The following is a 15935-nucleotide window of genomic DNA, read 5'->3' as shown; positions in this document are numbered from 1 at the left end:
CGGAATCGCAGTGACGTGCCGTAAACTTCAGGTCTTTACCGAACAAAAGTCGTGACGTTTACGGCACGTCACTGCGATTCCGCACCGTTTGCGTATTTTAAGCAGCGGTGTGGAAAGCATGCAAAAAACGGTGCGCATACGTTGTGCCACTGCGATTCCGTGCCGTCATCGTTTTTTAAGCAGCGGTTTGGTCGCACCTTTACTCTTGCTTCCACCTAGTGGGAGGGAGGTCTACCAATGACGTGTCTTCATTCAATCACTATACGCAGCTCAAAAAATCTACTATCAACAATAATACGAACACTTACCTGTGTATCTAAGCTCTCTTCTTTCCCACCCAAAGGATGAGGGGATCGCTTGTCGGGGGATTGGGGTTTCTCGCGACCTGATTTGGGGGATCTGGCCGATCTGACCCCATCAGGAGCAGCAGGCGACAGTGATATGTCAGACGTGACCTTGACAGAGTTGAGTGCCAGCTTTAGTTCTTGTGATGACACGTTCAATTTCTGATTCATGTGCATTCTGGGTGGCGAACGAGTGAGGCGAGGGCTTGTGTTGCGGCTTTTGCGGATACCTGTGGAGTTTCGAGTTGATCAATAGTAGATTTTACAAGAGCATAAAAGGAGCCATTTTACCCGAGACGTTCAAATAGCCCGCCGAGCCGGTACGGCGAGGGTGGATAGACACGTCGAGGGGAAAATGGGTTTAATGCTCAAGTTTTACACTGCTTTTTACTTCGATGGCGAGGAAATGAAATATCAACAGTGGAAACAATTGTTCACTTACTTTTTATCTTTTATTGTTCACGCATTACTGTTATAATTTAGTTTTATTGATCTATTTTAATGGATTTGATTGATTTTTAATTTTATATAAATTCAAATTATGTAGAAACTTCTTTGTTTGTGGCTGTTTACACCTAACTGCCTTGGTCTTAGACGAAGATTTTACTTTATGCACTACAGCATTAAAAGTCATTATATGTCGCTTAGATCCAGCAAAAACACAAGCTTTACGAACATGAGAACTAAAAAAGCTATTTTAATAACGTCCGTGATGCTTGTAACACAATAATCATTAATTAAATGACATACCACGATAATGAAAAAAACTCTAATGTTCTAAGTAGACATTTTAAACATTGGTCAACTCAACATCGGACATGTCGCTCAACACATCGACACAATTGCTTTAAACTGCAAACTGTAAATTTAAAATCTAAAGTATGTCATCATTCTACACACAAACACAAACATCACACCTGTATTCGCAAATGGGGTAGGCAGAGCACACGAAACGTTACCGCTTCGGAGCCACTTTTAGCAATTTTAGGTATAAAGTGTGCAAAAACGGTACAATAGTGACAGGTTGCTAGCCTGTCGCCTACGGTATACCTTAACCTTAATCCTCTGTCGCCTCTTACGACATCCACGGAAGAGATGGAGAGGTGTGATTCAAACCCGACACCACACCTTAGAGTTAATAATCGTTTGCATGTCATAAAACAATAATGCCAATAGACGTGTCTGTCAACTAGATAATTCGACTTCAGCATCATATTCATATGATAGGAACTTGTTTAAAATTGATAGACCACTTATTTGGCTGATGGTACATACTTAGAAATTTAGCTTTTCGAAATTTTGCTACGGAGCTGTTGGATAAACATTAACTAGATCAGCATTAGTCTTGTAGGTCAATATTTGTGTACTGACCGCGTGGCGTGTTGTTTTTGCTGCGACGTGGCGGCGCGCGCGGCGAGTCGTGCGGCGAGATGCGGGGCGTGTCCTCGCGGCTCATATGGCTGGGTGTGTTCTGCAACGACAGGCGAGAGATGCTGACGATTGAGGGCATAGTTGGACGTAGTTCAACAAAAAGGATCCAAAGCACTGTCATGTCAGTGACGACTGGATGGCCAAGCGGTTAGAGAACCTGACTACGATTTGATACGGTTCGAATCACGGCCGGGGCATGCATTTGTATGAATAATACGTTTAATATGTATTTATCTGCATAAGTATGTTTATCCGTTGCCTAGTGTCCATAGTACAGCTAGCTTAGTTTGGGACTAGGTCAATTGGTGTCAAGTGTCCCGTGATATTTATTTATTTATTTCTTATTCTTTAAATTCGCTTTTGTCTACTGAAAGTCGATCCAAAATTTAAAAAAAATTGTTGAGGGTTGGATCCTTTATGTTAAACTACGTCCAGTTATAATACCCTCCTGTGACCCAAGTCACATTTTTCTTTTTATGGACTTGAAACTTTAAGAGCGAATTCGATGTCAAATTACAATAAGTCCTATATAAAACACACTGGACGGTAGGAGGGAACTGTCGCTCTGGGAAAATAAGACCATTGAAAAACATTTTTTACGTAACATTTCATAGAAGTATATATGCAAAATTAATTACAACTTCGACGGCCTCGACCATTGTTGGTATGTTGTCTTCACGCTGCTTTTCACGCTTGCGCTGCACGCCGCCCGGCGCTCGCATAAGCGGACGACGTGACCTGACAGACATACATAACAATTATACGAATGGTGGAATTTTCATAGCAAAAATCAAATGTCAAGAGGGATTGACCATTGTGTTTTATCGGCTATTCCAGCTATCGATTTTTCGCATGTTACCGACTTTTATAATTATTCTGTATCATTTGACCTCTTTGATGATAAGCGACTTGCATTTCCTTTTTAAAATAAATTACGTCACGTCACATAATTGACATTTGATGTCGCTTGAGTTTTCAAAATGATTATTTTATTAGGCTCCCGTGTTACCAAAATGGTTAATCCTAAAAAAATACGATTAACAAATGGATAAAGTAATATCCTTCTCTTAATGAGCGAAAAGAATTTCTTTGCTCACCCGCGATCTTATAACAGTTAAGTTAATGCAAGATAAGCAGTTCTTGTTAATTGGAAGACATCGCTCTTTAACGATAAAAACCGTCTATTGTTGACCTATACTTTTAATCTTTTTGTACATGTTGTGTATCGATATATCGATATTGAATGTCGGAAGTCGATAAGTGAGAAGTGACAGATCAAAAATGCCGTGAAAATTCCGGGCTTTGTTCATGAAAAACACATTCCTCGCAACACATCGCACATCTTTGGTGGAAACAGAGCCTAATAAAGTTGAATAGCTTACACGGCCAAATTACGAACAAAAGCAAGTGCCTCGACAATCTCTGTTCGCGACTGCACAAGTAATTTAGAGAGGGCTTAGCCGGGTGACTTTTGGTGTAATTATTTAATTATACTTTTGGTATAATTAATTACTTTTTTACCTGGGTGTCTTCTTTTTCTGCGTAGCATCCTCCGGCTTGCTATTTGTGTCTGCTTCAACCAACCTCGCTTTTGATGTGCAACTATAATAAACAAAAATTAAACTGTATGAAGGCTGGGTTGATTTGGGCTGGGATAACGTTAGTCTGCTCGTCAGAGGGCTGTACAGTCAAGGAAACTGAATCATGTACAGTCGAGTTCATAAAATTATGAGTAAAAATTTTATTAAAAAATAACTGAACACGCTTCTACGCCGTTAACAATAGAGTCATGTTCAGATATTTTTGATCAATTTTTTGCTCATGAACTCGGCTGTACCAGGGTGGAACCTACTACTCTACTCGCTACTAATATCATGTTGACATCCTATGGGATCCTATGGGATATCAACATGACATGTATGCATTTGCCTACATATTTCAATATCCGTAATAGATATTCAACTGAAATTATACAACATGTCTCTTTACGAGTGCCGGTACTTTTTGTCATCAAGTGCGGGTAGTTCGAAGGACTCGCGCTACTAGGCAAACTTGACACCCTACACTTAAGTCTACTCGTGACCACGGCCACTGTAATGTGGTTGAAACGTCGAGGTAAATATTACTCGTGTATTTTAGGCCGCTCGCCCACGGCGTAGCGATGCAGTAGCGATGGTGTCGCGCGTTCGCATAGATACAGTCGCGATGCGGTCGCTAGCTGTGTACCCTTGCCCACATAACCACGATTCAGTCGCGATGCAAACGCGCTACTGTCACGCTTCTCCCTCCCTCCCTTCACACCTCCCTCCGTTCTCTCCACGATGTCGTCCGAAAACGTCGCGCGTTTGCATCGATACAGTCGCGATGGTGTAGCGCGTTAGTAGCGATGCTGTCGAGCATTTACAAAACGCGCGACAGCATCGCTACAAAAGTCGCCGTGGGCGAGGGCCCTTAGCGTGATAAGTCCTGATTGTGGTATTTTGACTATGTCTCTACTCTCTAGACAAAGACTGAAATTCTGTTCTCTTCTCAGAAATGCTCTGATATTGTAAATTATTTGATTAGATGAATATAAAAAATATATAAGTATTAAATCGTAAACCAATCATTTATATGTAAATAATGTGGCGTTTGGTAGGTATAGGTTAGAAATACTCTAATCAACATGATACAACATTAGAATACAACAGTTCATTTGTAGAGAATAGTAAAGGCTGACCATAATTGTAAAAAACCTCGCCATATTGCGGAAAACCAATAGAACTAATTTCTTGCACTGGTAACACTAAATTTAAATGTCATCTGTCTATTGCTGTCAAATTTTAACGTTGTTTGCGCGTGGTATTTTAAAGTGTGTTTTTGTGCGTTAAAATACCAAAGCGTGGATAATCTTGGAAGGAAAATAATACACAATGTATAAAAGTATTTTCATAAAAAAGGCCGAGGGATTAGAAATATTCCTTTAAATAACATCACCGACACCGTTGTCAATATAACTGGTAGGTATCATATAGTAAGTACAAGAATGTTGCAATATGAAACGTAGAAGTGCTGCCTCGCGTCAGGTTTTTCATATTCCTGGTCAGTCTTTACATGTAAGCTTTGTCCAAACGGTAGAGACACGTTATATAAGCCGAGATAAGACGATGAGTTGTGAATAATGTTCTTACCCAAATCCCTGCTGCTAGAAGGTTTAGAATTGACACGGAGTGTGTCTAACGAATACATAGACAGCTTTGCGTCAGGTTCCGAATCTAGAATAGAAGTATAATTCAATTTGATATCTCTTAACGAACTATTCTTGTGTATACATCCGCTAAAACTATAATGCGAAAGTTTGTAATCTGTTTGTTTGTTTGTTACATCATCAAGTCTAAACCGCTGTACCGATTTTAGATGAAATTCGGTATTCAGATATTGTATAATTTGTATCCCGGAAAATTTCATAGTTCCGCGGATAGCGACAAACGAATTTACGCAGACGGAGTCACGGGCAACAGGCTAGTTTATATATATTAACGGCTCGAATGATTTGAAAGAAATCTGCAATGTGCAATGATCAATCGATATGGATTGGTCTTATCTCTGGGAAAAGGCGCGATACCTATGACTTGTCCTTCACAGGGGGTCTCAATCTATGTCCATCTCAAATTACATCTAAATCGGTTCAGCAGTTCATGCAATTTTAAATTATTATTATATTATTAATTACATTATATTATATAGATTAACATTATTATATTTGTTTTATTATAAACATTATTTAATTCGATTATTAAGACTAGATTATTAAGTTAGTACTAAGATAAATTAATATGATTAATAGTTAAGATTAGATTATTATGATTGATTTATTATTTGTAACTATTATAATATTTTATTTGAGTTGATTGTACTATTATAACATGCTTATGTAAATTTTCGTAATTATTTGCCATTAATAACATTCAGTATAAATTATAATGTTCTAAATTTAACTATTTTAAATTAAGATTTAGTGACATATACACTGAATGCACGCCACAAGTTTAAGGGTGAAGATGTGTCTAACTCGAAAGAGACAGAGAGGCAAAATTCCTTACGCATTTATAATATTTGAAAGGATAGATAAGGTTGAATGAAACGAGTTTGAATTTCAAATCATAACCTTCCTCTTTGGCTTTTCCGAAAGGCAAAAATGGCTAAAAAGAGAAAAAGGTGTACTCACTCGCTCTGTAGCCTGGCTTAGCCACATTCTATTGGCCTCTTCTTACGTACGAACCCACGCTAGACTTCTTTTTCAAGCGTATAGTTGCCTGAAACAAAAAGCTATTTTTTAAAGATACATTTCTTTGAATGGCTCATAATTAGTCTCTCGATGAGACCTTCCCTACGCTGTTTTGATGGGTACCGAGGCTGACTGAAATAACATAACAAAGCAGTACCGGCAATATAGATTGCACATCGGTCTTCGAAAAAGACAATTGGCTGTTCACGACGATTTCCGCAAACACGGATCGTCCATCCATTATCGTATTTATTAAGTGACCTTTTATATCAAATAAATATTGCACCTTTATGGACTTAATTATTTTACATCGAATTAATGACATGTGAACTTCACATTTATAGAGAGCTGTTGCAACTACTAGAAAAAGGATAGTTCCTTCTTTTTCCTAAAGATGCTATCGTACAATTTAAAGTTTTGGGAGGTTTCAACAACTCTTTATTATAAATATTTCAATTAAAATGCGTCCGTACTCTGTTGCACCTGTACAACGACTGACAACCGTCACATAAGTAGTGTGTGACAACTCTCTACGAAGCTGGAATTAGCCGAGTCTCTTTCCAAAGACCGATGTCCAATCTTTAAGGCCTGGTACTGTACGAACGTTTCCGAGATAATACGATGGGAAGAATCAGGTATTTACTACATCTGAACATCACATCCACATCTTCCGCGTTGTCTATTTGTACTAAGGGGGTTGCTCTTCATACAAACCTACGGACACCCCGCATAGCTTCCACGGACATGTTTTCTTAGAGGATTTTTTGAGAATAGTAATTTATGGATATGCTCTTCAAGCAAAATCCAAAAAAAAGTAACTTTATTGCATCAAAAGTGCAGCGTGATGCAGTAAATTTTGATGCATTTTACCATTGTATGAGTACAACTGACAGTGTTCGCAGCGAACATGTAGTGACATTTTATATGGGTGCGTGAGTCAATGTCACAAAATCAAACTATTGTAAATAGGTATCGACTATTTCGTGTGGTCACGTGACCATCACTTTGCTCAGATAATACGACAACTAAATGAAGAAGCATGAAATCACTGAGAGATCAAGTTCAAGTTTCTGAGTCTAGTATTTACTTTTTTTGTTTTTAAATCTGTTATTTTCGGAAGTTGAAACGCCTAAACTATTATTTCTGATTATGCAAGGACACAAACTGTAAGTAAGACGAAAAATAGGTAAGTTACTTTTAAAATTGTCATTTAAAATAATAATTATTTAAGTAACAGACCCAGTCCTCGGCAAAAATTATAACATTGCATACTTTACATACATTATAATGCGGTGCTTCGATCTAGGACAAGTGGTTTAAATTCAACTTAGAAATTCTGAACAGATATTAGTTATTTATCTTACGTAGACAGTAGCGCCACTAATTTATATAAAGCATATTTATTCTCACAATAAAAGGTGCTAGGTGTATCACTAACTAATTAGTTAAAAATAAGGTCTACATTCAACATTCATTGCATGTGTATGTATTAATCAAGTTTTACAGTGAGGCTCAAATAAATTCCTACATATCACGGCATTTTTACGGCCGCTAAATCTAGGCTCGGTGACTAAAAGGTTTTCACAATCGAAGTAGTTTTCGTACCTTTTTTATTATTATAACTGGCTAGATAAGTAAAATTTAAACGTCATTATAATACATTTTTGTCACAACGTCAAGTCAATGAGATTGATATTCAAAAGCAATTATGTTTGAATAATTATGGTTGAACACAAATCAAGAAGTCAAAAAGTTGGCGGACGAGAGGAAATTAGCAAGAGTGCAACTCTTAAACTATTTATGTATGGATATTGGATACACGGGTATGTTTATTTTATCATTTTTGTCAGAAACATTAATATTTGTTACAAGAACACCAGAGGCAGGGCTGTAAAAATTTCATTCCTACTGGGTGGCAAAGTATGGCTTATCGTGTGTACAAACTTGTGGTCTGCAGCAACCTACTACGAAAACATACAAATTTCCCTAACTCTTAGTAGCGTCGTGAACATTTTCACTCCATAGAAAGTAAGTCGCTTCCCACCGTCTGTCTGCATATGTACGAGTATGTACTGTATGTACTCTATTATGAAGTGATTCAAGATTTTTTATTTTATTTATAAGTGTGAGAAACGGCAGGGGTTATGGTTTTGGAGCGTATGTATGGTCATTTCTCTCGCACGCTATGCAACAAGGCCTTGATGCATCTTAACAAGTGTTCCCGCCACGGGACGACTAACCATTCATCTCCTGAATCATTCGCTCACTCACTCATTCGAAGCGCGGCGCGAGCGCTGCGCCGCCAGTCAAGTAATCGAAGCTGCCGCGAGAGGTCGTATCATTCGCTCCGCTCTGCGCTCGCTTAGCTCGATATATGCTACCTACCGGCCGTACTAGAACTTGTGAAAGTGTGACAGTGCAGTGTCAATCCAGCTCAGTCCTCAGAGAAAGGATTACCATCAGCTCATCTCCGTTTCGCGGCGTTACCGCTGCGAAAGCCAGTTCACCACACGTAAGTCCTTTCCCATTTCTCCCACTTTCTCACTCATCGTCGAATGTGAGCCCCAGCGCTTACATCTTCTGGTCCTTCGATCCTTAGAACCCCTGCCCCTGTGGATAACAGACCCCACAGCTATTAATCAGCCCCAATAAATTACCCACATTGCAAAAAAAACCGTTATTTGTCCCATTTATTTTCCGAATACTTTGCCGATTTAACGCACTTACAGTGTAATCTCAGCTCATAATTAGTAAAAAACAAACAAAGTACTTAAAGTACAATCCCAATTAGGTATTTAGAAACGGCAAAACCACATTAATTACTCAGCCCATTCCAGAATTTTCTAGTCGTAGGTATCGAACTAGAAAAGTAACCTCAAAGTAACGTTGGTACCTATTGTCCTTTTAATCAACAAATCTCCACATTAAACTCACATTATTCAATATAACAACCCATTTGCCAACTAATTACTTCTACCTAATATTGTCATATTATGGAATAAGGGTAGGTAGCAACTTCACTCAACGAACATTCTCGAATATTTTTTATAAGTAGGAAGTTTCTTCAAAGGTAATATAATATTGTTTACAAACATCCATCGCGCGATAACAGGTGTGGTGTGATTGCATTGTTATTACATTATCCGTCGTTTGTCGGAACGTGGCTGGACTTGTCTAAGTGATAATTAAAACTTATACCTACTTACTACCATAACTAGCGTAAATATTATACACGTATTATTCTCAGCTCAAAGTTATTACTATAGTTATATTACGTACTTGTTGAGTACCTAGTTTATTTCATTTCAACGTACGAGTTCGAATTTAGGGTTCAATACGGAACATCCCAAAAACCATTGGTGAAATTATTAACAGTTTCACCTTCCGAATCAGCACATTATTTTTCGTCGTTTGTAAGAACTATCCATTGCAGTGGATTATATAGTGTTTATACAGGTTGCCCCAAAAATTTTAGTACTTAGGGTGATAAAAATTTTTCTTCTCATTATTTTTAAATTCTCCTTCTCAGTTTTGTCCTAGTAACAAACAGTGAACGTAAACTCCGCTCAACAATTACAGTTATCACGATATACAGGGTGTCATAAAATACACTTGTAGAATTTTATCTTTTCTTCACTTTTTTTTCTCAAAACATCAATAATACAATTACATTCGCTACGTACATATACAGCTGCTCAGATAAAAACAACACATATATACAGTGATAAAAAAAAAAAACCCATTTATATTTTCACACACACCTTTTCATTGTCTCATTACAATTTTAACACACTCATTGCCTATTACATAACACACCACGATAAGTACCTATTCTATAACACATTAAATTCATCCACGGAACCCAATAAGAATTTACATTTAATTTTTTTTTATTTAAATTTCGTTCGGCTCAAACATGCCGACCAAATCTCAAGCCGCTATTTTCCGTGAGGCAACAAGAGCCATCACTCAGCTCAGGGAAATTTCAATGGCGGTGCTTAAGCAAGACACAAAATATACAATGGCTGACTTCACCGCGAGGTACGCCAAGGTGGACGAGCATAAGTTAAAATTGGAGGAAGTGTACCACGCCATATTGGACGCAAAAGATCTGACCAGTGACGTAGAGGCGGCGTACACTAAGGCTTACGATACGTCGGTTGCGGACTACAACCAAATACTTGTGGCTAACGCCGAACTCCAGCTCAAGTCAGCCCATTTGGAGAATACACTCCCCTCCACCTCAACCACACCTACAGCCGTTCTGCCTAAAATTGCGCTCCCCAAATTCAGCTCAAAAATAGAGGATTGGCCCTCCTTCATAGCCATCTTCAGAAGTCTCACTGATGACATGGCCACAATATCGGATGCAGTTAAACTCCACTATCTATTATCGTGTCTTACAGGTGAGGCACGGAGCATGGTGTCTCACCTCCAGCTCACCAATGACAATTTCACCGTGGCCATGGACATCCTCACCCGACGGTATGAAAATCGACGCGTCCTGATCGACCGATTTGTCGACATAATCATGGGCTTACCACAAATTCACGCGCGTTCAGATATCCGCACATTATTTCTAACTCCGCTAATTTCAGCACAATCCGCCCTGAACAATCTTGATCTGCCCATGAAGGATTGCGACTACGTGTTCGTGTCAATAGTCGTAAGAAAACTCAAGGGTGAGCTCCGGACCCTTTTTGAGCGCAAATACGGCAACCTTCAAACTCTGCCCCACTCAACGACTTAATCCTATTCTTAGAGGAACACGCGCGTTGTGTCGAGACCGAGTGGTCTAGCCCAGCTTCCCCGCAAGTCAGCCCACAGCCTCGTCAATACCGCAGGCAATCCCCAGTCACTCCTCCCCGACCCCCCCCGGCTCGTCAGCCCACATATAAAGAAACACGTCCCATGGCCCCAGTTAGGACTCGCCCGGAGTACCTCGGTCCGTCCCCAGCTCAACACAGACCAGTTTATTCAGCTCAACCCTCAACTCGTGACGTCACAGCGGGTAACAATGCACCCTGCCCGTACTGCCGTGACAAAGGGCACAAGCTCATCGCCTGCCCACGGTACAACGACCAGCCTACCCAAGGCCGCTGGGATTTCATTCAGGCTCGCAATCGGTGTCAGCGCTGCCTGGGTCCCCATTATGAGAACGAGTGCAAGTCCACGCGAGCTTGCAAAGAGTGTGGAAGTGATAAACACCACACATCACTTCATCGCCCCGGTGCTCCATCTCCAACTCATTCAGCCGCTCATCATCTACCTTCGCATCTCAGGGCACGGCCCAGACAGCGCCCGACCCATGAGTCCCAACACTATTCGGCCCACGCCTCACACATGACCCCACCGCCACAAAACAACCCACCCAATCACTCGCGTTCGCCCAGTAGGTCTCGTGTAGGTGGTCCGCAATGACTACCTGCAATAACCAAGTACTACGAAAGCGAAGCACATCAGCACAAACACACTCACACAACCCACACATACTCTCACTCAGCTCAAACACAAAAACCACGAGCCCAACCTGCGATTTCAGCTCAAACAGTAAAACATAATTATAGTGATACTGCTCAACGTGAAGACCACGTAACTAATACACCGATTTTACTGCCTACCGTTTCGCTAAAAATAGCAGACGTGCATGGTCAGTACCATACAGCGCGTGCTCTGCTAGATTGTGGTAGCATGCTTACGCTCATTACTCAGCGCATGGCCCGAATGTTAAATTTACCGCCAAACTCAAACTCATTAAAAATCGCAGGTGTGGGCAACCAACACACACAAGAGTCAAAAGCATCAGTAACAATAGTATGTCAACCTACACATCGAGACACACCTACGATTACGGCTACAGCTCATATCTTAAAAAATGTTACCGGTTATCTACCATTACAAAAAGTCCCACATATTGCACAAGTGAAAGGCCAGCCACCGATTCCCTTGGCGGATCAAGAGTACAACACTCCAGCTCCGATTGATCTTCTGTTGGGTTCAGACGTTCTCGGCCAAGTTTTGGACGGGACTAAGGTCTCGTTAGGCCGCGGGAAGCCCATAGCCTTCGGCACGATTTTTGACTTCGCATTGATAGGGCCCATTGAGGACATATGTGCGACACCAACGCACCAGACTAACTCAGCTCAAGTTATAAGCTCACAGCCTGAACCTGACGTATCTGCTCACGATATTTGCAAAGGTCTTGAGAGGTTCTGGGAGTCAGAAGAACCCAAGCTCATATACAAACTAGCCCGTTACAAGAGCAGTGCGAACAAATTTTCCGCACCACAACCACTCGAGAACCATCAGGCCGTTATATGGTAGCATTACCGTTTCTTCCCGATCCGCCGACCCTAGGCAATACTCATGCTATCGCGCTACGTAGGTTTCTCAATCTCGAAAAGAAGCTACAAGCAAATCCGCCCCTCCGCTCAAAATATGTAGACTTTATGAATGATTATCTCAACTTGGGACACATGTCACCTTGTCACCCAAGTACCTTCGCAAACAAGCCTCACTTCTACATCCCTCATCATGGCATCTTCAAATCGGGGTCAGATAAGCTCCGCACTGTATTTGATGGTAGCAGCAAAAGCTCAAATGGCGTCAGTCTCAACGATTGTCTGCACACAGGTCCCGCTCTCCAACAGGATATTGTTGACATTATCATGTCTTTTAGGACACATCCGGTAGTCTTCAGTACTGACATCAAAATGATGTTCAGGAACATACTTATCCACCCAGGTCATAGACAGTATCAACTCATTCTCTGGCGGTCCTCCCCCGACCAGCCGCTGCTCACATATGCGCTCAATACCGTCACGTATGGTTTACGGTCAAGCCCGTACCATGCCATCCGCACTCTGCTCCAACTAGCCGATGACGAAGGTCACCGCTATCCTCAAGCTGCTCAAGTAATACGCCACTCAATTTTCGTTGACGATATACTCTGTGGTCATGATTCCGTGGAGTCTGCTCGAGCACTCCAAACCGAGTTAATTAACCTACTTGCCCTAGGTGGCTTTCAGCTCAGTAAATGGACCTCAAACTCTTCCCAGCTCCTTGAACGGTTTCCAGATGACCAGTGTGACATGCCTAAAGACTTTGACATCAGACCGGAATCGAATTCCATTAAAGTATTGGGTATTCAATGGATTCCTCAATCGGATGAGTTCACTTATCGCATCTCTCTCCCCCCACTTACCCAAATCACCAAGCGCTCTATCCTCAGCACAGTGGCGTCTCTCTATGACCCCAACGGTTGGGTTACACCAGTAATATTCCGCGCAAAGATTCTATTACAAAAGTTATGGCTTCTGAAACTGGGATGGGACGAGCCCACTCCCGATGAAATCCAGACGGAATGGCAGCACATTTCAGAAGATCTGCCTCAACTCTCATGTCTCCGTATACCTCGGCACATTTGCAAATATAAGCCCACGTCTACATACTCGCTGCACGGATTCGCAGACGCATCAGAAGCTGGTTTCGGTGCCGTCATATACCTTCATGAGCTCAATGCCAATGGACAGGTCAATGTAAATCTAGTCATTGCCAAGTCAAAGGTTGCGCCTATCAAGAATCGGCTCACAATCCCAAAACTGGAGCTATCAGCTGCAGCTCTTTTATCACAGCTCATGACTAGGGTGTCAACTAAATTGTCTGCTCACATTACTATCGACCAGCATACCTGTTGGTCAGATAGCACGATCGTTTTAGCGTGGCTAAACACGTCACCTCACCGACTTCAAACTTTCGAGGCCAACCGAGTTAGTAAAATAACGTCTAGTCCAATCAGCTCCACGTGGAGACATGTTCCCACGCATCTCAACTCAGCCGACTGTGCAAGCAGAGGAATGTCAGCCCAATCTCTCTCAAATCATGACCTCTGGTGGTCTCCCAGTTGGCTCAAAGAACCTCCGAGCACCTGGCCCCAGATGCCGACAGCTTTGGGTCATCATGTATTACCAGGCCTTAAGCCAAAAATGGTTCCAGCTCATATAGCAATACCCGATCTCGATCATGACTTGCTTACTCGCTTCAGCTCTCTTGACAAGCTCGTCGGAGTGACGGCTTGTATCAAGCGCTTTATTTTCAATTGTAGACACAATCCCGAAGTACGACGCTTTGGTCCGCTCACAGCTAATGAGCGTAAGGACGCTCTGTTATTCTGGGTCTGCTCTGTTCAGCAAAATGAGTTTGCTGATGATATTCATCGCCTTAAAACGAATAAGCTTTGTACCGCGCGACTTCAGCGCCTCTCACCATTTCTGAAAGACGGTCTCTTGAGAGTCGGTGGCCGTCTCTCTCACGCCTCAATTCGGTACGACGCTCAACATCCACTCATTCTACCCAGCTCTAGCCCACTCGTAGACCGCATCATTGATCACTGCCATAAAATATACTGTCATCCTGGCGCCGACACTTTACATGCTATTTTACGTCAGCAATTCTGGATACTGTCCGCACGGCGGGCAATCCGAAGTCGGGTGTTTAAATGTATTAGATGTTTCCGATGTCGCGCTCAACCTGACGCCCCACTTATGGGTGACCTTCCAGCAGATAGAGTTACCCCTCAGCCCGTATTTAGCCAAGTGACGACTGACTTTGCCGGCCCGTTTCTCGTTAAGTCTAGCACGTTGCGAAACGTTAAACTTTTGAAAGCATATTTTTGCATATTCGTGTGCCTTTCAACTAAGGCGGTTCACTTGGAGGCCGTCTCCGCTCTAACCACAGAAGCCTTTCTCGCGGCTTTACAACGGTTTGTATCGCGACGTGGAACACCGATTTTGATTAGATCAGATTGCGGCACGAATTATGTAGGCGCTCGAAATCAGCTCATTGACGTTCAGAACTTTCTCATGGCAAATAATGATGCAATCACACACAAACTTGCAAGTCAGCACATAACCTGGTTGTTAAACCCCCAAAGGGGGCCTGGTTTGGCGCATTACATGAAATTAATGTGAAATCAACAAAGCAGTTGCTTTACCGTGTAATTGGTGAACAACACCTTACCTTTGAGGAATTCTGCACACTGCTGGCCCGAATCGAGGCCGTACTCAACTCTCGACCTCTCTGCCCACTTTCGTCCGACCCATCGGACTTTGAACCCTTAACTGCCGGTCATTTTATAATAGGCCGTCCGCTCACTGCTCTGCCCGAACCGTCTTTTAACGATAGACCAATTTCTGCTCTAAAACGGTTTCAGCTCATACAAGCTCTCTCTCAACGCTTTTGGACATTGTGGACCAGATCCTACCTCCATACCCTTCAAACCCGCTCCAAATGGCTTTCCCCTTCCTCACCTCCTCAAGTTGGCGAACTCGTGCTCATAAAAGAAGATGACCTCCCACCGCTCCAATGGAGGCTGGGACGAATTACCCGCACAATACCTGGAAAGGATGGAGTGATCCGAGTGGTGGATCTGGACACGGCTCACGGACATCTGCGCAGACCTGTGCTTAAGATAGCCAGGCTGCCGTTGGATTCAGCTCAAGAAGAGGCCTTTCCCCGGGCCCCCCAGGATGTTCCCGCCACGCGGGACGACTAACCATTCATCTCCTGAATCATTCGCTCACTCACTCATTCGAAGCGCGGCGCGAGCGCTGCGCCCGCCCAGTCAAGTAATCGAAGCTGCCGCGAGAGGTCATATCATTCGCTCCGCTCTGCGCTCGCTTAGCTCGATATATGCTACCTACCGGCCGGTACTAGAACTTGTAAAAGTGTGACAGTGCAGTGTCAATCCAGCTCAGTCCTCAGAGAAAGGACTACCATCAGCTCATCTCCGTTTCGCGGCGTTACCGCTGCGAAAGCCAGTTCACCACACGTAAGTCCTTTCCCATTTCTCCCACTTTCTCACTCATCGTCGAATGTAAGCCCCAGCGCTTACC

At 42.3% G+C, this 15935-nt stretch overlaps 3 protein-coding genes across 3 annotated transcripts; 2 read left to right on the top strand and 1 right to left on the bottom strand.

The window, feature by feature from the left end:
• Window positions 1–186: 186 nt before the first annotated feature.
• Window positions 187–3378, bottom strand: LOC141437511 (uncharacterized). Its single transcript, XM_074100936.1, has 4 exons — window positions 3297–3378; window positions 2414–2513; window positions 1716–1815; window positions 187–574 (listed from the first exon to the last, which is right to left on the bottom strand). The coding sequence occupies exons 2-4, from the start codon at window positions 2495–2497 to the stop codon at window positions 249–251; spliced, it is 510 nt and encodes a 169-aa protein (XP_073957037.1). The 5' UTR covers window positions 2498–2513; window positions 3297–3378; the 3' UTR covers window positions 187–248.
• Window positions 3379–9767: 6389 nt separating this feature from the next.
• On the top strand, window positions 9768–10792 carry LOC141437136 (uncharacterized). Its single transcript, XM_074100399.1, has one exon. The coding sequence runs from the start codon at window positions 9959–9961 to the stop codon at window positions 10790–10792; it is 834 nt and encodes a 277-aa protein (XP_073956500.1). The 5' UTR covers window positions 9768–9958.
• A 1963-nt stretch (window positions 10793–12755) lies between these two features.
• Window positions 12756–15595, top strand: LOC141437135 (uncharacterized). Its single transcript, XM_074100397.1, has 4 exons — window positions 12756–12956; window positions 13101–13738; window positions 13946–14206; window positions 15298–15595. The coding sequence occupies exons 1-4, from the start codon at window positions 12756–12758 to the stop codon at window positions 15593–15595; spliced, it is 1398 nt and encodes a 465-aa protein (XP_073956498.1).
• The last annotated feature ends 340 nt before the right edge of the window (window positions 15596–15935 follow it).

The sequence above is a fragment of the Choristoneura fumiferana genome, chromosome 17 (genome assembly GCF_025370935.1).
Source record: "Choristoneura fumiferana chromosome 17, NRCan_CFum_1, whole genome shotgun sequence".
NCBI classification, from domain to species: domain Eukaryota; kingdom Metazoa; phylum Arthropoda; class Insecta; order Lepidoptera; family Tortricidae; genus Choristoneura; species Choristoneura fumiferana.
This window is presented reverse-complemented; position numbering and strand designations above follow the sequence as displayed.